The sequence below is a fragment of the Puma concolor genome, chromosome B1 (genome assembly GCF_028749965.1).
Source record: "Puma concolor isolate L17-30 chromosome B1, mPumCon1.1.hap2, whole genome shotgun sequence".
Classification (NCBI taxonomy): domain Eukaryota; kingdom Metazoa; phylum Chordata; class Mammalia; order Carnivora; family Felidae; genus Puma; species Puma concolor.
The window spans coordinates 150,879,024-150,904,153 of record NC_141670.1 but is presented as its reverse complement, the minus strand read 5'-3'; the positions used below and the strand labels follow the sequence as shown (position 1 = coordinate 150,904,153).

Here is a 25,130-nt window from a genome sequence, read left to right as displayed (position 1 = left end):
TTCAGAAAGACACATTTTTTATTCAAAAATAGACCATATAATCCAAAGCATGTATCACATTAACTGATTAATAAAGATAATAAATCAAATAGATCTGTGATCGGCTTTACTTTTGTGTTGTTAAGCATATTCTAGAAAGCTAAAACTAGTTCACCATATCCCTAGGTATTCAAGATTAACTACTACTAAACATATTTCTAAGGAACATACAAAAACAATTTATAATACATATTATAATAAAACTATCAAAACAACTATTTCCAAAATCATATATATATCACTCCCAGGAGATTTGCAGTTGCCATTAGATAAACAGTTTGCTGGGGCTAGGGAGGAGAGACGTTACATGCCTGAGGCTCTGTTCCCACTTCAGAGGCTGATGGCAGCCATTTGCCTATGAAGGCAAAACACCATCACCCAAATTATTGTAGCTGTCTCAGTCATGGCTCAGCTCCAGAACTCTTCTCCAGAACAAGTAAGACCCAGGACATTCTCACCAAGCATGAGTTTGGGAGGTTGGGCCTGGCATGCAATTTGTCACATGCTGATATTATCTGCAGATAAAAGATCTTGCTGCACATGGAGATATAGATAAGTACATCTAAGGCAAAGCTGGAGTTGAGAAACAAATGTCCCAAGGAAGCATTTTATCAAATAGCCCAAGCTGATGGGCATAGGTGTTGGATGGTACACAGAAGGGAAATGGGGTAAGAAGGGCATAGTGGAAATTCAGAACAGAGTCTCCCTTTGATACCAGTTTGATAAATGCCACACACACACACAAAAAAAAAAAAAAAAAAATCACAAAATGAAGTAACTGAAATTCCTGAATGCTGCCCAGAGCATGGCAATAGACAATTCTCAGCCTTGCAGTAGAGACTGTTGAGGTTGGGGAGGACTTTGCACAGGAAGCAGGTTGCTGCCTCAGTCCAGGCTCTCAGAGCAGAGCTACAGTTCCCATGGAAGGGTCTTAGGGAGACCAGTATAGGCCTTTCACCTATGGAGACCCAGAAATTGGATCCTCATCAATTAAAAATTTGTATGCTTAGAAATTAGGTATAGGAACAACATTTCTGAAATCTGAACCACATCATCTGGGACATGAACTATGTTATCCAAATAGTGGCACTGTGAGAAGATGATCTATGTTGTTCAAGTTGTTCAGGGAACAACTTGAAACCCGGAACACAGCAATGGAACACAGTGTCCTGAGTCAAATTTTCAACAAAGGGAAGCTGGGGCAGAGCTAGAAAATATAGTTTCAGGTGCAAATAGCACTTCTTGGACCATGTTAATAGGGAGGGGAATGGAATTCTCAGCCACAATATATAGAGATTGAGTAGGATAAGTACTTTGCGGTTCATACTAGTCTAGGAAAAGGCAGGAAGATCCTACAAAAAGGTAACAATTGGCCCTAACTTTAGGGAATTTGGAAGCTCAGAGTCAGGAGTGAAAAGGAGACCTGATTAATGACGCTAAAAAAAAAAAAAAATCCATTTTAAAAGCACATTTTCTCCTTTATAAGTCCATTTGACTGCCCAAGTAAAGTCATAACTGACCATTTTAACAAATTACAGCTCAGTTCTTCCTCCTTCAGATTGGCAGTGTAGGCTCTTTAAATCTCTGTGCGGAACTGAAGTGCAGTTCCAGACATTTCCTTCTTGTAAATGGCATCAAATTTCTCATTTTGGGCCACTGTGAAGTAATTCTTCCAGTCACCTGTAGTCCCTAAAAATAAATAAGAAAACATGAAGGAGTAATATATTTCCAGTATGAGGGAAAAACTAATGTATACTAAAAGAAAAGGTTAGAAAAGAAAGACTTTCCTTGTATTTGAATACTTTAAAATGTCAGTTCTCTTTTATCGGTAATTCCTTCCATCTAAAAAGGTGGCTTGTAACTAAACAGAACCTGAATTTTTTTGAAGTATACTTGACATCCAATATTAGACTCACTTCAGCGTACAATATAGTGGTTCGACATTTCTATCCATTAAGAAATGATCAACATGATAAATGAAGTTATCATGTTATTACAATGTAATTCACATTCCCTATGTTGTACTCTGCATCCCTGTCACTTATTTATTTCATAACCAGAAGTTTGTTCCTTTTAATCCCCTTCATTTATTTCGCCTATTCCCCCACTCCCCTCCCCTCTGGCAACCATCAGTTTGTTCTTTTATTTATGAGTCTGTTTCTGCTTTGTTTTGTTTAATATTTATTTATTTTTTAATTTCACAATAAGTGAAATTGTACGGTATTTGTCTTTGTCTGTCTGACTTGTTGCACTTAGCATAATACCTTCTAGGTCCATCCATGTTGTTGCAAATGGCAAGATTTTATTTTATTTTTTATGGCAAGTAGAATTCCATTGTATGTATAAACCACATCTCCTTTATCCCTTCCTCTATTGAACACTTACATTGCTTCTATATCTTAGCTATTGTAAATAATGGTGAAATGAACATAGGGGTGCATATATCTTCTCAAATATATGGTGGTTATATTTTTAATTTTATTTTTAATTTTAACCTCCACACTGTTTTCTTCAGTGGCTACAATTTACATCCCAACAACAGTGTACAAGGTGTTCCCTTTTTTCCACATCCTCGTCAGCACTTGTTATTTCTTGTCTTTTTGATACTAGCCATTCCAACAGGTGTAAGGTGATATCTCATTGTGGTTTTGATTGACTTTTAAAGAATCATTCTGAAAATGATTAATTTTCTTGTCAAAATTTACAGGCTGTACAATAGTTTCCTGAACGAGATTCTTTTAGTGTTTCTGTTTGTCATGGGTCATAAGGTTACTAGTGGGCATTGGATCAATGGTCAGGGCAGATTTTATCTCATGAATTAGTTTTGGAAACTATACAAAGGACTGGTCATCAGCAAAAACGATCCATGAACTAGAAAGTTGATAAGTATAATTTCCCATGAATTTATAAATGAAGATGGGATGACACTTGGAGGATCCCTGCTTTCCCTGAGTTCATTAGACTTATACTGTATTTGAAGTTTAGATGAAAAGAAGAATAGCATTTAAAATCAAATATATAACATCTCTGAACCATTTTTACAAAGCTTTTGGGATACAAATTTACATTTATTTCTTATACTTGGATGCTTATAAATATTTATTTGGAAAATAAATTAATTAAAAAAATTTTTTTAAAAGTTTAACGTTTTTGAGAGACAGAGAAAGAGCACGAGCAGGGGAGGGGTAGAGACAGAGGGGGTCACATATTCTGAAGCAGGCTCCAGGCTCCAAGCTGTCAGCACAGAGCCTGACGCTGGGCTTGAACTCACAAACTGTGAGATCATGACCTGAGCTGGAGTCAGACGCTTAATTGACTGAGTCACCCAGGCGCCCCCTAAAATAAATAAATTTTTAATGTACTACAAATGTGCTTGGAGATAAACATCTACTTTTGCTATTTTATAAAATATGAAGTATGTCCTATTGAATTGCAAGCTACATTAACTCATGGTGACTTGATGAAGATTTCAAATCCAGGGAAAACAAGGTTTTTCCCTGCTTATTATACTTTGTGTTCTATGTTCACTCACTATGCTCTCTAGGATTAAGAGCTCTTTGAAATGCAAGAGTAGTGTATATTTGGAACAGTACATCTGTAAAGATGCCATTAAAAATAAAAAGCACGGATTAAACAATAAAGAGTTATATATAAAGTATTCCAATGATCTTGTATTTTGAGTATTAATTATATAATATACATAAACACATTTGCTTCATAAGAGTAAGGGAAGTATAAATTTTTTTGACAACATAAATGCTGGTCGAAGCCCAGATTTTTCTGTTTTATTGCGATTTGGGACATAAGTATGAACATTGTAGATCATCTATCCTCTCCATACTACTTTTACTATTGTGTAACTAAATTATGACCTTGACTTAGACAACATGGCATCCTTCAAGACTGAGTGCGCCTGGCCCTTTGTTTATACATCAGTCTGAACCCTGTTTAACATCCATTTACATGCATGCCTCTTGCATTGCATTATAAGCCTCTTAAAGCAGATGCATGTGTCATTCATCCAAGCATGTTCTAGAGAATACATGCTGCATTCAGGTGTTCATGAAGAGTGTTTCCTATACGCAAATGAATGAATAAATAAGGATTCTTTAAGTGTCTCTTGAGTGCATGAATGAATAAGTGGATAAACTATTTAGACTAATAAGACTTGTTACTTTTTAATGTATTATTTATGGTCAGAAAAAACATTCCAAATGTTTACATGTCATTTACCATAATCCTCCCCCAAAATTTATGACACAGAGCTTGTTACTTTCTCCATATTTTCAGTGATGTAGCCAGACCTTTGGCAGATTGATTCAATGTATTCAAAGTCATAGATTCAGGGAGTGGAATAACCTGGATAAACACCAGATCAATCTGCCCTCAAAGAATATGTTTTTTGTTTTGTTTTTTTTTTTACCACTTCCAGAGCAGATGTAAAGACTGACTCTCCCATTAGACCAGCATGCACTCTTTTCTGTTTGAAGTTGGAGAAACATAGAATCCAGTTATGGAACTTATTTCATCTACCTCAATACCCTAATGAGATATCATGAGGTGGTACCAATTTTCATATGGCTGGGAATAAAACTCTCTTGGAAGTTACATTCAGATAATCTGACAAAATGACAATTTGCCTTATTTAGTAAAGGAGCATTTTTTTCGGATTTTTTTTCCTTTCTGCCAGCAAAATGTGTGTATGTGTGCATGAGTCTTTGTTTAGACACCACGTACAATGAAAATTTTACTTTCTAGAGGTTAGGTTTCTAGCATTCTAAATGTAATGCTTTTGAAAATAAAAAATAAAAAATAATTTGAAAACATCAACACTATTTGCTATTTTAATAATAGAGAAAAATGTTTTAGAAAACAATTTAACCATGTAAGTCTTTGAAAATCAAGGGTTTTCAGCCACATGTTCATATGCACAGTACATTTTAGGGTTGTGTTTACTTCCTAGCACACTAACTGTAATTTTATCCCTTTCCCTCCCACTTCAATAAAGAATATTGAAAATAGAAGGTGACGTTATTAGGTGGATAACTTCTCAAATTTGTTTGTTAATAATTTGTTAAATGCATTATTTTTATCACTAATAAAACATCTTTTGACACAAATCCTGTACAAGAAGCCACAAGCTAAAAGATTGGCTTCATTGGAATCAATAGTGAATGCCATATTCCTCTCTTGTCATCTTTTTAATTTAAATTTAGATTCCATGTTTCCTATAATTCAGATGGTATTTTTAGGGAACAGAATCTTCCCATAGGGTAAAAAAAAAGGCCTTTCTCCTGGTGGATCCTTAACAAAGTGACCTCCGTTTTCTAAGTGATATGGGGTAGATGGTTCTGTATTGAGTGACGTTAACCAATTACTGAGGAAGAGAGGGAGGCCTATGCCTATTTAGGTAAAGATTCAAGATTTAAGAATAAAAATTTTGGAATGACTCACATGAGAACTGACAAAACTAGTCCCATTTAGTAGCAGAGTAAATAGGAGAAGAAATACACATCGAATACCCAAGGTATTCAGATAACAGGTTTATAAGCATTATTTCCTCTGGTAATTTCTAATCTAGTTCAGCAAATTTTTGTGGCAGGTATTTTTAATGTCCTTATATTACACATAAAGAAACTGGTGCCCAAACTGGCTAAGTAACTTGTTAGAGATCACAAAGTTAATCCTCATTTCAGAGTAATTCATAAGAAAGTGAAAAGGGAAATTCAATTCAGCAAAATACTTACCTTTACGCATAAAAGAGGATTTGCTGTGATCCATCACTGTACTTGGTATATGTGTGTAATTCACCAGAGGGTTGTCTTTCATCATTTCAAATGAGGTGTGATGGATGATCTTATCCAAGACCTCATCATTCAAATTCTTCTCTAGAAATCTCATAATCTTCTTGACTTCCTGCTTTGGATTCTATCAGTGGGTAAAGAGAGACATACCCAAGAAAATGGTAAACAAACACGTCATTAACATAATGTGAAAACTGTAATATTTATAATTTGTTTTCTTAAGTCTTGGTTCTGAATATTCAATCCACATTTTGTTGGGTCATCAATGTTTTTTAAAATTAATCATGAAAATGAAAAAATCAATAGTTTATGTTTGGGAAAAATAGGCTAGAAATATTTTGTTTATTCTAAATTTCATATTATATTAGTTTATATCAAAAGTAAAATAAGAACAAAGCTTGGCTAAATAGTAACAATATATGGAGGAAAAAAAGCAGCTATTTTAAGTCAAGTTGTAATCAGATTTGAACAGCGAAAGTTTAGGGACCCAGTAGTATTTTTTTATTCTTCCTGGCTTTATTTGTTCTTAATCGAAATTCCTTTCCTGTTTTTATTTTTATTTAAAAAATTTTTTAAATGTTTATTTATTTTTGAGAGAGAGAGTGAGCTGCGGAGGGGCAGAGAGAAAGGGAGACAGAATCTGAAGCAGGCTACAGGCTGTGAGCTGTCAGCGCAGAGCCTGACAGGGGGCTCGAACCCACAAAATGTGAGATCATGACCTGAGCCGAAGTCCGACTCTTGACTGAGCCTCCCAGACACCCCATCCTTTCTTGTTTTTAATAACAATATTTAAAAACAAAAATAATAAATTCATGAACAACTTCAAGTATGTTTGCCTTAGAGTCTTTATACCTTCAACCTTGCTTGGATATAAATTATCAAAAATAAACTCCCATGAAAGCGCAAAGATATCAAAACTTAAGTTATTCATGAATAAGTGAGGATAAAAAGAACAAAATTTGATAGATCACTTTCCGGATTCTAATGACATAAATGTAATATTTGTAAATTTAAGGGAGCTAAACTAAACTCTATATGGGTATGTCTAGAAATACTTTGAGAAGGTGATAGCTAAGCTGAGTTGAAAAAGGAGGCCAGAATTTACCATGACGTGTAGTCTGCTGAGATGTTGGAGAGTGCATTTCCAGTAGAGAAAACAGTCAAAACTCTTGGGGGTATAGGGTCTCATAATATGTTGAAGGAAGAAAAAAAAGGAAAGAGGTTGAAGTTTGGTCTGAGTTGTTCATAGGAGTGAGAGAGGGTTTTAAAACTGGAAAGATAAATTGGGGTAAAACTGAGAAAGTCCTTGGATGTCCTGCTGAAGGATTTGTACTTTATCTCTTACTCAGGGAAGCAACAGCATTTAATAATATGTCATTAACTGTATGTGTGTTCATGTACACACATACGTACATTTTGGCAGGGAGTTCCCTACAAGGGAAGGTCTGGCAATGTTTTATATGTCAGACAATGAGAGCAGAAAGAGATGACTAATTAAGGGATGCTTGGAAGAAGTAAAAGGTCAGAAATGATGATAATGGAAACAGAGCCAAAGAAAAGTTAATAGTGGTGCTAGGAAAACCACAGATGGACAAATAGAAAACAGTTTCTATTAGGCATTCAAAGTGTTTGGAGAATAATCTAGCCACTGCCTAAATATCAATGAGCATGTTAGTTTATAGCGCAGTATATGTGAAAGCGGGGTGAAAGTCAAAGCGGGGTGCTGGCTCCTACAGAATCTCCTTCTGCTGTATTACTCTTTCACCTCATTGGTTAAGAATTTACGCAGATGCTCATAAGCCTGATGTAAATTACTGGACCTCTCTCTGAATTTTATTACTGATATGCAATTATAATTTTGTTCTATTGTTGATAGAATGAACTTCTTCATATAACATTGTCTAAAAATGACTGGTATGACAGGAGAAAAAGATCATCTATTAGTACTATGATTGTAGCACGTTTGAGTGGAATTAACAATATGCTTATATTCATATAAGATATAAGATATGCTTATAAAGCTGATTGGGTCGGACCATAAATCAGTATGAACAAGTGGGTTTGAATAACACATTTTAGCTAAATAAGGAGATACATGGTTGACACAAAAATGTCATGTAGAGGACAACATGCTGTCAGACTCAGAATTTGGATACCAGCCCGGCCCAGAAAATGTACTTCCCCATCCCTATGGAGGAAAAAGGACTATATTCAGAAGCTAAAATTGATCCTTTCATAAAGTTATTAAGGGCTACGCTGGGTCTAGAAAGTGAAGAAAGATAGAACAGAAGGACAATTTTCTCTCTTATGAATTCATGACTTAACTCTGGCTAACCAAACATTCATGGGATAGTGTCACTTTTTAAAAGTGTTTTCATAAGACCACTTCAGTGTCACAGCTGCATATTACCAGCAAATTGAAATAAATTGCCTCAAGCCCTGTGTAAGTGGACAATAGTAAAGCTTAGACCATGAATTCTCTATGGGCTGCAAACAGATGTGATGGAAGATGGGAGCCTGGGCAGAGCAGAAAAATTCAAAGGACTCTTTTTTTTTTTTTTTTTTTTTTTTTTTAAAGCAAGCATTTGTACTTTATTTTTTTTATTTTTTTTTGTTATATATGAAATTTATTGTCAAATTGGTTTCCATACAACACCCAGTGCTCATCCCAAAACGTGCCCTCCTCAGTACCCATCACCCACCCTCTCCTCCCTCCCACCCCCCATCAACCCTTAGTTTGTTCTCAGTTCTCAACAGTCTCTTATGCTTTGGCTCTCTCCCACTCTAACCTCTTTTTTTTTTTTTTTTTGTTCCCCTCCCCCATGGGTTTTTCTTAAGTTTCTCAGGATCCACATAAGAGTGAAACCATATGGTATCTGTCTTTCTCTGTATGGCTTATTTCACTTAGCATCACACTCTCCAGTTCCATCCACGTTGCTACAAAAGGCCATATTTCATTTTTTCTCATTGCCACGTAGTACTCCATTGTGTATATAAACCACAATTTCTTTATCCATTCATCAGTTGATGGACATTTAGGCTCTTTCCATAATTTGGCTATTGTTGAGAGTGCTGCTATGAACATTGGGGTACAAGTGCCCCTATGCATCAGTACTCCTGTGTCCCTTGGATAAATTCCTAGCAGTGCTATTGCTGGGTCATAGGGTAGGTCTGTTTTTAATTTTCTGAGGAACCTCCACACTGCTTTCCAGAGCGGCTGCACCAATTTGCATTCCCACCAACAGTGCAAGAGGGTTCCCGTTTCTCCACATCCTCTCCAGCATCTATAGTCTCCTGATTTGTTCATTTTGGCCACTCTGACTGGCGTAAGGTGATACCTGAGTGTGGTTTTGATTTGTATTTCCCTGATAAGGAGCGACGCTGAACATCTTTTCATGTGCCTGTTGGCCATCCGGATGTCTTCTTTAGAGAAGTGTCTATTCATGTTTTCTGCCCATTTCTTCACTGGGTTATTTGCTTTTCGGGTGTGGAGTTTGGTGAGCTCTTTATAGATTTTGGATACTAGCCCTTTGTCCGATATGTCATTTGCAAATATCTTTTCCCATTCCGTTGGTTGCCTTTTAGTTTTGTTGGTTGTTTCCTTTGCTGTGCAGAAGCTTTTGATCTTCATAAGGTCCCAGGAATTCACTTTTGCTTTTAATTCCCTTGCCTTTGGGGATGTGTCGAGTAAGAGATTGGACGGCTGAGGTCAGAGAGGTCTTTTCCTGCTTTCTCCTCTAAGGTTTTGATGGTTTCCTGTCTCACATTCAGGTCCTTTATCCATTTTGAGTTTATTTTTGTGAATGGTGTGAGAAAGTGGTCTAGTTTCAACCTTCTGCATGTTGCTGTCCAGTTCTCCCAGCACCATTTGTTAAAGAGACTGTCTTTTCTCCATTGGATGTTCTTTCCTGCTTTGTCAAAGATGAGTTGGCCATACGTTTGTGGGTCTAGTTCTGGGGTTTCTATTCTATTCCATTGGTCTATGTGTCTGTTTTTGTGCCAATACCATGCTGTCTTGATGATGACAGCTTTGTAGTAGAGGCTAAAGTCTGGGATTGTGATGCCTCCTGCTTTGGTCTTCTTCTTCAAAATTACTTTGGCTATTCGGGGCCTTTTGTGGTTCCATATGAATTTTAGGATTGCTTGTTCTAGTTTCGAGAAGAATGCTGGTGCAATTTTGATTGGGATTGCATTGAATGTGTAGATAGCTTTGGGTAGTATTGACATTTTGATAATATTTATTCTTCCAATCCATGAGCAGGGAATGTCTTTCCATTTCTTTAAATCTTCTTCAATTACCTTCATAAGCTTTCTATAGTTTTCAGCATACAGATCCTTTACATCTTTGGTTAGATTTATTCCTAGGTATTTTATGCTTCTTGGTGCAATTGTGAATGGGATCAGTGTCTTTATTTGTCTTTCTGTTGCTTCATTGTTAGTGTATAAGAATGCAACTGATTTCTGTACATTGATTTTGTATCCTGCAACTTTGCTGAATTCATGTATCAGTTCTAGCAGACTTTTGGTGGAGTCTATCGGATTTTCCATGTATAATATCATGTCATCTGCAAAGAGCGAAAGCTTGACTTCATCTTTGCCGATTTTGACGCCTTTGATTTCCTTTTGTTGTCTGATTGCTGATGCTAGAACTTCCAGCACTATGTTAAACAACAGCGGTGAGAGTGGGCATCCCTGTCGTGTTCCTGATCTCAGGGAAAAAGCTCTCAGTTTTTCCCCACTCAGGATGATGTTAGCTGTGGGCTTTTCATAAATGGCTTTTATGATCTTTAAGTATGTTCCTTCTATCCCGACTTTCTCAAGAGTTTTTATTAAGAAAGGGTGATGGATTTTATCAAAGGCCTTTTCTGCATCGATTGACAGGATCATATGGTTTTTCTCTTTTTTTTTGTTAATGTGATGTATCACGTTGATTGATTTGCGAATGTTGAACCAGCCCTGCATCCCAGGAATGAATCCCACTTGATCATGGTGAATAATTCTTTTTATATGCCGTTGAATTCGATTTGCTAGTATCTTATTGAGAATTTTTGCATCCATATTCATCAGGGATATTGGCCTGTAGTTCTCTTTTTTTACTGGGTCTCTGTCTGGTTTAGGAATCAAAGTAATACTGGCTTCATAGAATGAGTCTGGAAGTTTTCCTTCCCTTTCTATTTCTTGGAATAGCTTGAGAAGGATAGGTATTATCTCTGCTTTAAACGTCTGGTAGAGGTGTCCTCAGGTCTAAAATGAGTCTCTTGTAGACAGCAAATAGATGGGTCTTGTTTTTTTATCCATTCTGATACCCTATGTCTTTTGGTTGGCGCATTTAATCCATTTACATTCAGTGTTATTATAGAAAGATATGGGTTTAGAGTCATTGTGATGTCTGTATGTTTTATGCTTGTAGTGATGTCTCTGGTACTTTGTCTCACAGGGTCCCCCTTAGGATCTCTTGGAGGGCTGGTTTAGTGGTGACAAATTCCTTCAGTTTTTGTTTGTTTGGGAAGACCTTTATCTCTCCTTCTATTCTAAATGACAGACTTGCTGGATAAAGGATTCTCAGCTGCATATTTTTTCTGTCTAGCACACTGAAAATTTCGTGCCAATTCTTTCTGGCCTGCCAAGTTTCAAAAGAGAGATCAGTCACGAGTCTTATAGGTCTCCCTTTATATGTGAGGGCACGTTTACCCCTTGCTGCTTTCAGAATTTTCTCTTTATCCTTGTATTTTGCCAGTTTCACTATGATATGTCGTGCAGAAGATCGATTCAAGTTACGTCTGAAGGGAGTTCTCTGTGCCTCTTGGATTTCAATGCCTTTTTCCTTCCCCACTTCAGGGAAGTTCTCAGCTATTATTTCTTCAAGTACCCCTTCAGCACCTTTCCCTCTCTCTTCCTCCTCTGGGATACCAATTATGCGTAGATTATTTCTTTTTAGTGTATCACTTAGTTCTCTAATTTTCCCCTCATATTCCTGGATTTTTTTTATCTCTCTTTTTCTCAGCTTCCTCTTTTTCCATAACTTTATCTTCTAGTTCACCTATTCTCTCCTCTGCCTCTTCAATCCGAGCCGTGGTGGTTTCCATTTTGTTATGCATTTCGTTTAAAGCGTTTTTCAGCTCCTCGTGACTGTTCCTTAGGCCCTTGATCTCTGTAGCAAGAGATTCTCTGCTGTCAGCTATACTGTTTTCAAGTCCAGCGATTAATTTTATGACTATTATTCTAAATTCACTTTCTGTTATATTATTTAAATCCTTTTTGATCAGCTCATTAGCTGTTGTTATTTCCTGGAGATTCTTCTGAGGGGAATTCTTCCGCTTGGTCATTTTGGATAGTCCCTGGCGTGGTGAGGACCTGCAGGGCACTTCCCCTGTGCTGTGATGTATAACTGGAGTTGGTGGGCGGAGCCGCAGTCAGACCTGATGTCTGCCCCCAGCCCACTGCTGGGGCCACAGTCAGACTGGTGCGTGCCTTCTCTTCTCCTCTCCTAGGGGCGGGATTCACTGTGGGGTGGGGTGGCCTGTCTGGGCTACTTGCACACTGCCAGGCTTGTGATGCTGGGGATCTGGCGTCTTAGCTGGGGTGGGTAGGCAAGGTGCACAGGGGCAGGAGGGGCAGGCTTAGCTTGCTTCTCCTTAGGTGATCCACTTCAGGAGGGGCCCTGTGGCAGCAGGAGGGAGTCAGATCCGCTGCCGGAGGTTTGGCTCCGCAGAAGCACAGAGTTGGGTGTTTGTGCGGAGCGAGCAAGTTCCCTGGCAGGAACTGGTTCTCTTTGGGATTTTGGCTGGGGGATGGGCGGGGGAGATGGCGCTGGCGAGCGCCTTTGTTCCCCACCAAACTGAGCTCTGTCGTCCGGGGGCTCAGCAGCTCTCCTTCCCTTTGTCCTCCAGCCTTCCCGCTTTCTGAGCAGAGCTGTTAGCTTATGACCTCCCAGACGCTAAGTGGCGCTTGCTGTCGGAACACAGTCCGTCAGGCCCCTCCGCTTTTTGCAAGCCAGACTCGGGGGCTCTGCTTGGCCGGCGAGCCGCCCCTCCGCCCCGGCTCCCTCCCGCCAGTCCGTGGAGCGCGCACCGCCTCGCCGCCCTTCCTACCCTCTTCCGTGGGCCTCTCGTCTGCCTTTGGCTCCGGCGACTCCGTTCTGCTAATCCTCTGGCGGTTTTCTGGGTTATTTAGGCAGGTGTAGGTGGAATCTAAATGATCAGCAGGACGCGCGGGGAGCCCAGCGTCCTCCTACGCCGCCATCTTCCCTAAGCCCTAATGAAGCATTTGTCTCAAAGGACTCTTTTGGTTAAAATGTAAGAAGTACCCTGAGGCATTTTCAGAAATACTTGGATCAAGGGAAATTTTACATGGGGCAGGATTTCTGTTATAACAAGTAAAATTGGTGTCTCTAAAAAGCTTGTTATTACTGCTCATTCATTTATTTATTCATTCAAATAATCAATTATCCATACAAGTTATCCTATGAGTCCCTCCGTATATGTAAGGTGCTATATTATGTACTGTGAATGCAGCCATGAAAATGATAGCTATTGTACCTTCCATTATGAATCTGAAAGGCTAAAATGTATCCTCATTTTTATGTCCAGACTTTTCAAATAGAGAAACTTGGTTTCCACATATTTCTCTGGTGTGTGTGTGTGTGTGTGTTTGTGTGTGTGTGTGTTTGCCTAATTTAAGTAAAATAGCCTCAGAATAGGGCTGGAACTATGCAGTATTTGAAGTAATAGTAGTTCATACAGGAGACTACATGAATGCTTATGAGTCTCCAAACTAAGAGGGATATAGTAAGAGAGTAAAGGAGAGGGGTACATTTCAGAGTTATAATAGATAGGTCATATGAACCAATGAGATGCTCACAATAGAGTGGAACCATATCCACTATATGGAAGCCAATGAAGACAATATATTTTCAAACTTGAAAATTAATGGACAAATGACATCGTTAACCAAAGAGAGAATAAAAGGAGAAAAGGTTTACGCGTTGGAGAGAGAGAGAGAAGCAAAATGAGTTTAGTTTTGAATGTGTTAAATTTGAGGGTCATTTTAATTAAAGCATGCATCTGAATTAGGGTGGAAGTTAAAATGGGGTTTTGGGGGATCATTAGCACATAAATAGTTTTGGCAACAGTGGGCATGGGTATGATCACGAAAATGTAGCAAGCAGCTTAGAAAACAAAACAAAACAAAACAAAATTAAGTGATAGAGATCCACAGGAAAACCAGAAGAGTATGATAACTTGTTAAATGTAGGAAAGAATTTCTTTTTTTTTTTTTTTTTAAATTTTTTTTTTTTTCAACGTTTATTTATTTTTGGGACAGAGAGAGACACAGCATGAACGGGGGAGGGGCAGAGAGAGAGGGAGACACAGAATCGGAAACAGGCTCCAGGCTCTGAGCCATCAACCCAGAGCCCGACGCGGGGCTCAAACTCACGGAGCGCGAGATCGTGACCTGGCTGAAGTCGGACGCTTAACCGACTGCGCCACCCAGGCGCCCCGGAAAGAATTTCAAAAAGAAAAGGTGCTCAAAATAAACACAATGGTGAAAAAGTATGAGAAGATAAAAATGTCATGGATTCACCACTAGAAGTCACTAATGATCTTAGAAAGATTTGAGTAAGCAGGCATGGAGAAGAGGCAAAATAATCGTAACATTTTTTTAGTCCATAGATTAAGTTGAAAATATGTATTACCCCTTGGCCCCAACCCTTTGGATGTAGTGGGAGAATTATCCAGAATGAATTTCTATTTACCTCTTTCATATCTTCATAGTGCAAGAAAAGTATTGGGTGTTCTTCCTTTTTCTTCCACCAGCTCTTAACATGATTAAACCAGGAACCATAGGCCACTAATACCAGAAAAAACAGTCTATTACCACAAGCATTCATCAAATTAAAGATTTGTTTCTAAACAATAAGCCAAATTGTACAAATGTTTTGTGGAATTTAGTAATCAAGGGAACTGAACATATAAGGCCAATTAAAAAAATAAATAATTATGAATGTACAATTAGATTTTAAAAATAGAAAGTACAAAGTAAATGTAAATTTCAAATGAAAGTGCTTTGAGCTCCAGTGGGTTTTACTTAGCCTCGGGTGGAAGAAAACTATCCTACTAAGTACTCATATTAATTATTTGTCTAAGTACTATTTATGTATAACAGATCTAACTAAAGATATGGGCATGTTAAGCAATTTCTGTCATAAGCAAGAAATGAGAATGGATTTCTAACAACTGAAAAGACATTGGAGAAAATTTTCATCAAGCCAATGTAAAACACCAAATCTATTTATTGATGTCATAGTGTGGTATTATAGTTGATCTAAGTTTTTTAAATGCTATTTAAATATACTTGTTACTGACTTTGAAAAGTGTTTTGATAAGAAAAGCCATACCAGTAATGGTTATTAGTATTATTAAAAATAAAAAAAATTATGTATTAATTTCAAGCCCAAGCATACCTACCATTTCCAGTCATGAACTTCTCCAGGTATTCTTGCCAGGTGCCAGGAACAGGTTGCAAATTATTCATTAAGTCAAAATGGTAATACGAAACTGCAACGTCCTTGGCATTTCGACCCATATAAATCATCTGCAGGAAAAAAAAAAAAGGAAGGAAACCACATGGATTTGAAATCCATGGAAATTAATAACAAGAAAACACTAGGGCAAATTAATGAAACAAAAGTCTGGTTCTTTTTAAAAATCACAAAATTAATGAACATCTAGCAAGGCTAATAAAAAAGAGAAGACACAACTAATATTAAGGAAAAAAACAGGCCGTATCACAACAAATCTTACAGCCATTAAAATTATAAGAGTATGAAAAGATGTTACACATCATATGTCATCAGGGAAATGAAAATTAAAGTGACAATGAGATATCACTCCATACTTATTAGAATGACCAATATCCAGAAAGCTGACACCAAATCCCGATGAGGATGTGGAGTCAGTGACAGGAACTCTCATTCATTGCTGGTGGGATTGAAAAATGGTACCGCTACTTTGGAAGACACTTCGGCAGTTTCTTATAAAGCTAAACAATACTCTTACCTGCAAGCCAGCAATTGCACTACATGGTATCTACCCAAAGTTGAAAAATAAGGCCCACACAAAAACCTGCAAGTGGATACACAGAGCAGCTGTATTCATAATTACCAAAATGTGGAAGGAACCAAGATGTCTTTTAGTAGGTGAATGAGCGAACTGGAGTATATCCAGACGATGGAATATTATTTGGCACTAAAATGAAATGAGCTATCAAGCCATAAAAAGATATGGAAGAACCTTAAATGCATATTACTAAGTGAAAGAATACAATGTGGAAAAGCTACAAACTGTATGATTCTGACTATATGACATTTTAGAAAAGGTAAAACCATGGAGGCAATAAAAGATCAGTTGTTGCCAGGTTGGGAGGAGAAGGGGATGAACAGGTGGTGTATGGAAGGTTTTTAGGGCAGTGAAACTACCCCATATGATACTATAATGGTATATATATGTATGTCATATACCTTTGTCCCAATCCATAGAATGTACAACACCAAGAGTGAACCCTAATGTAAACTATGAACTTTAGGTGATAATGATGCGTCAATGTAGGTTCATCAGTTGTAACAAATGTCTCACTCTGGTGGGAGCTGTTGAAACTAGGTAGCTATGCATGTGTAGGGGCAAGGGATATATGGGAAGTCTCTTTCCCTTCCACTCAATTTTGCTGTGAACCTACAATTGCTCTAAAAATAAAGTAGCTATAAAAACACAGTCTGTTCAAAGAAAGAATAAGAAGAGAATTATAAAACACTTTTCATTACAAAACTCAACAACTTAGAATTCCTCACACATCACAAACCAGTAAAAATCAGTGAGGTTGAAATAGATAATCAGAATAGCTCCCACAATTATTGAAGAAATTGAATTTCAAATTTAAAACTTCCCCAGAATCAAATATTCAGGCACAAATGTTTTACTGGAGAATTTTTACCAAATAATCAAATAAGAACTGACATCTTTATGTTGAGTTTTGGGAATAGGCCAGAACATCTAGAGACCACTGGGGAATAACAGTAGCAATACTGTCCTGAGATGGGGATCCTGTTGCTACCTGCCTTTGGCAAACTTGAATACATAGGTTTAGATTGAAATATATGTATTTTTTCTTTAACCACTTTCTTATGTAGCTCAGTTCTCATAGTGACAAACAAAACATTTGAGCAATCACTATTTGTGTGATTAAAACAATAAGGTCACATTAAAAAATTGACTTGCAGGGGAACCTGGGACCGACTCTTGGTTTTGACTCAAGTCATGATCTCACAGTTTCGGGAGTGTGAGCCCCACATCAGGCTCTGTGCTGACAGCATGGAGCCTACAAGGGATTCTCTCTCTCCCTCTCTCTCTTTCCCTCCCCCACTCACACCATCTCTGTCTCTCTCAAGAATAAATAAATACATTAATTAATTAATTAATTAATTAATTAAAAAATATTGGCTTGCAATGTAGAATATACCTTGCAGTTGTTCTCCCAGAAAGACTTAGGAAGGAGATCAATTGGTAGATGTGTCTTCACAATCCGGGGTGAGGGATTCTTCTCTAATTGTTCTACTCCTGGGAAAATTTAGTTTGGTATAGAGATACATTAAAGTCTTCAAGGAGCCTGCATTTCCTGATTTTCTACAACCTGTTAAAATATTTTTGAGCAGTATATAATGCTGCTAGATTTTAAACCAATCACAGATTTTATTTATCTGGATTCTAAGAGGCAATATTGCATCATGGTTAAAGGCATAGTTCTGAGGTGTTGGAATCCTAAGTCTGTCACTGAACTCATCATGAGATATTTGAAAGTATGTTAGTCTCTATGTTTCCTTTTCTCCACCTCCAAAATGAGGGGTAATAGTATTGGATTTAGCAATTTGGAGTTTTATCATACCTTGCATTATTATAAATAATTACAAAAATATTTTCTGTATCTCAAAGAGATATCAATAACTAGTAATTCTCACATCAGCTATTATGGTTTAGACAATGTTATTTCTGTAGAGCATCTGCTGTTGCACCTACGTTTTTATTATTTCCTTTATGTGTCATATGTATATATATGCAAAATGAAAATGTTGTGTAATTTTTAGGTGTTAGCTGGACTCACTAAAGTCATACAACTAATATGTGGGAAACCTGGCTTCAAGTCTTTGTATAAGGGGTATGTGAATTTCCCTGAGATGGAAAATATCCATTTATTTTGTATATTCAGAGCTAGGAAGATCTCAGCATCCTGTATCTCACTACTTAAGCGACTTTGGTTAGTCTGAAGTCACTTCTGGGGTAAAGGCACACTCAGAGAATTCCTGACATAGACTAGGAAAGGCTGGGCCTATACTTTTAACTTACTATTCTTTTAATGCACTCAGTGGCTTTACCATATCCTAGATATATCTGTTAATGATGCTATTTCCTGTTCAGTCACCAACACTTAAAATCTCAATTATTGTTGTCTCCTCCTTCAGGTTTCATGTCCAATAAAAAAGTCCTTTGCATTTTTTCACAATATTACTTATACCCAGTCTAACCTCTAGATTACCTGTTAATCCTACATTATCTTCCCACCTTTTGCATACAAGGCACACCTGCTCAAAATTGCAGCTGACTTACTCATTCAAAACAATCTTATGCTTCAGTTGTTTACAAAAAGTTATTACATATGCTGAAAAGCCACTGCATCTCTATTAAAACATCCTTTTAAAATGTTCTGTGTAAGGTTTATTTTTGTTTCATAGTTTATTACTTGTCTATTTATTTATTGTCAGTTCCCATGCCTCGTCCTCATTCCCACCCCAAACACACACACTCTAATGGAGATCCCACAAGAGCAGAGATCTAGCTTGCTTTGTTTACCAATGAATGTTCTGTAGAGAAAAATGTATAGCACATAATTGTATTAGGAAGAATCTCTTAATTTTAATATGGATAGGGTTGGCCAACTTAGGAAACAAAGATCAAGAATCTTAGTTAAATTTGAATTTCATGTAAACAACAGACATCTTTTAGTGTAAGTATCCTCCATCTAATATTTGGGATATACTTATGCTAAATAAAAGAGCTATTTATCTGAATTTCAGATTAAATTTGGTATCTTGAATTTTATCTGGAAACATTAGTTATACACCTACAAAATTCACTAAGTATTTCATTATGCTAATACTGACCTGACAGTGACAGTCACCTTACAAAGCATATAGAAATGAGACATCATAATCTTCCATAACTCATTATTCCTCAATGCCCATGACATGAACTCTTACGTTTGTTTCTCTTATGAAGTTTTTCCCATAGCTGTTGTTCCTCTTCCCTCCCTAACTTCCTTAAAAGATTTCTCAACCTCTAGGTTGTAATTGTTTTACCACGTAAGGTCCTTCAAATGAACCCTTTATTGCACAAATGTGAATGTGGGGAATACGTAATGACATTACACACATTCATATTCAGGCTCCAGAGTCCATCTGAGTGTCATTTTACCTTCTATTACCTGCTGAACCTCACCTACTCACTCTCTGGTGATGCTACAAAGCCTCACTCCCTACTCTTAACCCCCATCTGCCATTAGTCATACCTGAGTCTCCCACCCTGATTATTCTGATTCTATTGCTTTTACATTTCATACTTCTTTATGGCTTTGGAGTCTGATCTCACTCACTCACTTTTGAGTCTGATCTCACTTTGTTTGCTTATCCCAGAATAACTCTTTTAGCACCAAGATTCAGCATTTGCTCTGACTTCAGGCAACCACACAGAAGGAATGACACCTTCCCTATTGGTTCTTCTCTGCTTGTGGAAGTAACTAACTCTGGTAGGATAGAGAATTTGGATTCTGCTCTTTAAACTGATATAAACATTCACCACCATACTTCTGTCTTTCTACCCCAGGTTTCCAGCAGCATTGGAGAGCTAGGTCTCACTTCTTAAGCCCTTCTCACTTGCCCACAAGACATCATACTCCTGATCCTCTCTTAGATCACTGAGCATTTCTTGAAAACTGCAAGCCCTGCTTTCCCCCTTTCATTGTTGTTGTTTAATCCCTGGACTGTAGCAAGGTCTTTTCTGCATCTAGGACTTCATACCTACTATTTCATCACCTGAAAGGTGTTTTCTCCAACTATGTGCATGACTTTATGTCTAATTTCAAAGTAGAGTTCCCTAAATATCTGAGCTAAAATAAACTCTCTTTTATAGAGCCCTATTCTTTGGATACATGAGCCTAATAGTATTCACATATTATTATTTACTTTTTTAATAACAGTATTACTATAAACTCCTTGGGAATAGGGTATTGAATTTACTAATCATTTTATAGCCCATAGCACAGTGCATAATTCTTTAGAAGCACTCAAAAAATATTTGTGGAATGAAAATGAATTGTATTAATAATAAATTTTGTGTTTGAGAGGCATTGGTACTTTACTTATTTAACTACAGCAATATCCTAAATTATGAGCTTATTAATCCAATCTATAAGATTCTATACAACAAAAGTAAAAAAAAAGATAAGGAACATTTTTTATGTTATCAACCAAATTTTTAGTTGTTTTCTACAACAAAATTCTTTCATCTTAGGCTATCATACCTGGATATGCAATGTATTAAACTACAGTTTCTCTATATGTATTGGTGATTGTACTGCTTGCAAAATTCCATTTTATGGCACCAAATTGACTCCATTTTCTTTGAATGGAAATTGCAAATATAATATTTAATGTGTTGTATAAATAATACTACCAAAATATAATTCCCAGCTGGTTTAAAATTACCTGAAGTTCTTAGTCCAGGGACGGCCATTTCCAACATTGGAACTTTAACTGTTATAAAATCCCGCTTACATTTTTCAACATCTCCATTATTTACAACCATGTCCACAATTTCACTAACCCAAGTGGTACCTGCGTTGAAAGGCAACATTTTGTATAACTGTTATTGAATCTGGAGGGAAAAAGTACCTACAGGGAGTTTGCCATCTTAATGCATTCTATTAGAAACTTAATTCTCCTTTCTGTGCCCCAAATGCTCATCCAAAATATACTCAAAGCCGATGGCCAGACTGACTGACAGGAATAATAATTTTATTTAGGATGATAATGATTTTATTCATTTATTTTTTAAAGTTTATTTACTTTGAGAGAGAGAGAGAGAGAGAGAGAGAGAGAGAGAGAGAGAGTACAAGCAGGGGAGGGGCAGAGAGAGAGGGAGAGAGAATCCCAAGCAGTCTCTGCACTGTCAGCATGGAGCCTGATGCAGGGTTCAAACCCACAAACCACAAGATCATGACCTGAGTCAAAACCAAGAGTTGATGCTTAACCGACTGAACCACCCAGGCACCTTTAGAATGATAATGATTTTGTAGAGAAGCCGATTTTCAGGAAACAAAGGCTAAAGTCAGATATGTATTTGTCAGGCTATAAAACTCACCTGATTTGGGGTAAGTGGCTATCACGATGTCATCGGGTCTGCTGTGGAACTGTTCAATCTTTTCCCAGTTGTTTGTAAATGCATAGACCATGGGATAGCCATGAATCATCTTCAGGTTTTTTCTCATGATGTCGTTAGGGGAAGTCATTTTTATACCAGGTTGTACAAATTCTTAAGATACTGCTATTTTCTGACAATCCAGTCTTGGGAAAATAAAGAAGATAAAAATTAGAAGTTGAGTGACTAATGTTATTCTTAAGACACTGTTAGTTGATACAGAGTGCAATTGGCCTTTAACACACTCAGTGTTCAGAGATCTAAATACAAAGGGCATTTTTGTGGGTGTAAAGCTGTAGATTGCAAGAGCAGCAACTGGCTCAGTGACAAGCAGGACAAAGGTCTTTACTGTAAGCCTTGGAAAGAAATGAAACAGCACATCTTAGAACTGGAAATCAGATTTTACAGAAATATGCTAAGAATTATATGGACTTAGGGTAAGATAAATCTAACACTCATCATTACACTTCAGTTGTACCTCATTTTTCCTTGTAGGAAATCCATCATCTTTCTTACCTTTGTTCTTCTGTACATAACACCTCTGCTTTTTTGGTCTGCTTCTAAGATTTTCTTTTTTAATTTTTTTTTTTTGAGTATAGTTGACACACAATGTGACATTATTTGCAGGTATACAACATAATGATTCAACTTCTCTGTACTTATCTATGCTCCCCACAAATGTAGCTACCAGCTATCACTGTAGAATGCTATTAAAATATCATGGACTATATTCTCTATGCTGGGCCTTATCTCCTTGTGACTATGATTTTCTTTTTTTCTATCACTGGTTTTGAGCGATTGAATGATGATATGCCTTGGTATGGTTATTTTCACAGGGAATATGTGTGCGTGTGTGCGTGTGTGTGTGTGCGCGCGCGTGCATGTTTTAGATTTATTGATCTTCTTGGAATTACGGGTTTACAGTCATTATTTCTCTTGTTCTTCCTTCTGAAACCTCAGGCCACGTAAAGTTATTCATAGCTCACTGATGCTTTATTCATTTAAAAAAATTCTTTTCTCTCCTCGTGTTTCATTTTATTTATTTATTTTGAGAAACAGAAAGCATGAGCAGGGGAGGGGCAGAGAGAGAGGGAGAGAAAGACTCCTAAGAAAGCTCCATGCCTTCACCACAGAGTCCCATGCAAGCCTCTATCTCACAAACCATGAGATCATGACTTGAGCTGAAATCAACAGTCCGATGTTTAACTGACCGAGCCACCCAAGCACCCCTGTGTTTCATTTTAAATAACATCTATTGTTGGGGCGCCTGGGTGGCACAGTCGGTTAAGCGTCCGACTTCAGCCAGGTCACAATCTCGCGGTCTGTGAGTTCGAGCCCCGCGTCAGGCTCTGGGCTGATGGCTCGGAGCCTGGAGCCTGCTTCCGATTCTGTGTCTCACTCTCTCTCTGCCCCTCCCCCGTTCATGCTCTGTCTCTCTCTGTCCCAAAAATAAATAAAAAACGTTGGAAAAAAAAAAAAAAAACATCTATTGCTACACCTTCATGGTCATTGACCTTTTCTTCTGCAATGTGGAGACGATGTTAATGCCACTTACTGCTTTTTTATCTCAGACATAGTTTTCATCTCCAGAATATCATTTTGGAAATGATTATACTTTTGTGATCTCAATTTCTTGAGCATATTGAATACAGTTAAAATGATTGTTTTAAGGCCATCATTTGCTAATTCTAACATCATGTTAGTTCTAGGTAGTTTTCAATTGAATATATTTTTTATTATGGTTTCTTTTGTCTGCTTCTTCGCATGCCTTGTTTTTGTTTTGTTTTGTTTTGTTTCGTTTTGTTTTGTTTTTGGATGTCTGCTCTTATCTCCTTGTGGCCTGGGGATTCCTTCAAGGCAGTCATTTGGAAATCACAGGGTTCAATTTTTTTCCTGTTACTCCATCTTGCTTAGGAGCTATGATGGTTAACTTTATTGATCAACTTGAGTGTAGCATGAGATGACCAGACATTTGCTTAAATATCATTCTGAGTATTTCTGTGAGGGTGTTTTTGGATGACATTAATATTTAAATTGGTATATTGAATAAAACAGATTGCCCTCGTAAAGTTGAAAGCCTGAATAAAACAAAAAGACTGGCCCTCCCCCAACTAAGAGAGAATGCTTCTTGCCCGACAATCTTTTTTTTTTTTTTTTTTCAACGTTTTTATTTATTTTTGGGACAGAGAGAGACAGAGCATGAACGGGGGAGGGGCAGAGAGAGAGGGAGACACAGAATCGGAAACAGGCTCCAGGCTCCGAGCCACCAGCCCAGAGCCCGACGCGGGGCTCGAACTCCCGGACCGCGAGATAGTGACCTGGCTGAAGTCGGACGCTTAACCGACTGCGCCACCCAGGCGCCCCAACCCGACAATCTTTGAACTGTGACATCAGCCTTTTTCCCGTCCTCACACTGGAACTAAAACATTTACTTTTCCTGAGTCTGGTAACTGACAGCTTTCAAGCTAAAACACTATCAGCTCTCCTGGTTCTTAGGCCTTCTCCAGTCTCAGACTGGAATTAAATCATCAGCTATGCTGGATCTCCAATTTGCCAATTTATCCTGCAGATCTTGGAACTTGTCTGACTGTAAAACCTCATAAACCAATTAGGTATAATAAATCTCTCTATATATATGTGTGTGTGTGTGTGTACATAATGTACATATAAAAAAATTCCTTAGTAAACTGTTTGATGTAACTATCCTAATCATAATCATACTAACAATACTAAATCCAAATTAGAATCTCATTGCTCTGTTAAGTCTTCAAAAAAATTTGAATCCTAGGAGCAGATTATATTATTATTCTCTCTTCTCCAGAGAAACAGAACCAATATTTTATATATATAACATATATCTTAATATATGTTAAATTATATATAAAATATGAATTATATATATTATAAAAATTAATATGTTATATATATAAATTTATTTATATATAATAAAAATATATTTATATATATTTGGAGAGAGAGAGAATTCATTATGAAGAATTGGCTCATGCAATTATAAAGACTGACAAGTTCCAGGACATGTAGATGGCAAACTGAGACTCAGGATAACCAATAGTTTAGTTCCAATCTGAAGGCCAGCAAGCTTGAGACCCAAGAACAACCAACGCTTCAGTTTGAGTGTGAGGACAGAAAAAAAAAAAAAACAAAAAAAACTGATGCCTCAGCTCCAAGGCATTCAGGTTGTATGAATTGCCCCTGACTCCCTGGAAGAGGAAGCCTTTTTGTTCTATTTAGGCTTTCAACTAATTGGATAAGGCACATTCACATTAGAAAGGGCAATCTGCTTTATTCAGTCTACCAGTTTAAATGTTAGCCTCATCCAGAAATACCCTCACAGACCTAGTATAATGTTGCCCAAATATCTGGGCTCCCTGTGGCCCAATTAAGTTGACACATAAAATTGATCATCGCAGAGAGCTACTCACTAAACTTTGTTGAAGGGTTTTTTTTTTTTTTAAGTATATTTATTTATTTTGAGAGAGTGCAAGTATGTGCATGCAGTTATGGGTAAAGAGAGGGAGACAGAAAGAATCCCAAGCAGGCTCCACACTGTCAATGCAGAACCCCATATAGGGCCAGAACTCAGGAACCGTGAGATCATGACCTGTGCCAAAGTTGGACGCTTAACTGACTGAGCCACCCAGATGCCCCTTTGCACTGAACTTTGTAAATAAAACTTTAGCTTTGCTTTTACTACTGTTTCTCATTTTACAACCCTCTCACCCCCCATCCCCACAGAATGTAAAAA

At 37.4% G+C, this 25,130-nt stretch overlaps 1 protein-coding gene across 1 annotated transcript; it reads right to left on the bottom strand.

Moving 5' to 3' along the window:
* On the bottom strand, positions 1 to 21,632 carry SULT1B1 (sulfotransferase family 1B member 1). The gene is made up of 7 exons (XM_025921642.2): positions 21,308 to 21,632; positions 20,653 to 20,781; positions 17,358 to 17,455; positions 15,311 to 15,437; positions 14,599 to 14,693; positions 5,787 to 5,967; positions 1 to 1,728 (listed from the first exon to the last, which is right to left on the bottom strand). The coding sequence occupies exons 1-7, from the start codon at positions 21,453 to 21,455 to the stop codon at positions 1,616 to 1,618; spliced, it is 891 nt and encodes a 296-aa protein (XP_025777427.1). The 5' UTR covers positions 21,456 to 21,632; the 3' UTR covers positions 1 to 1,615.
* Between the last annotated feature and the right edge of the window lie 3,498 nt (positions 21,633 to 25,130).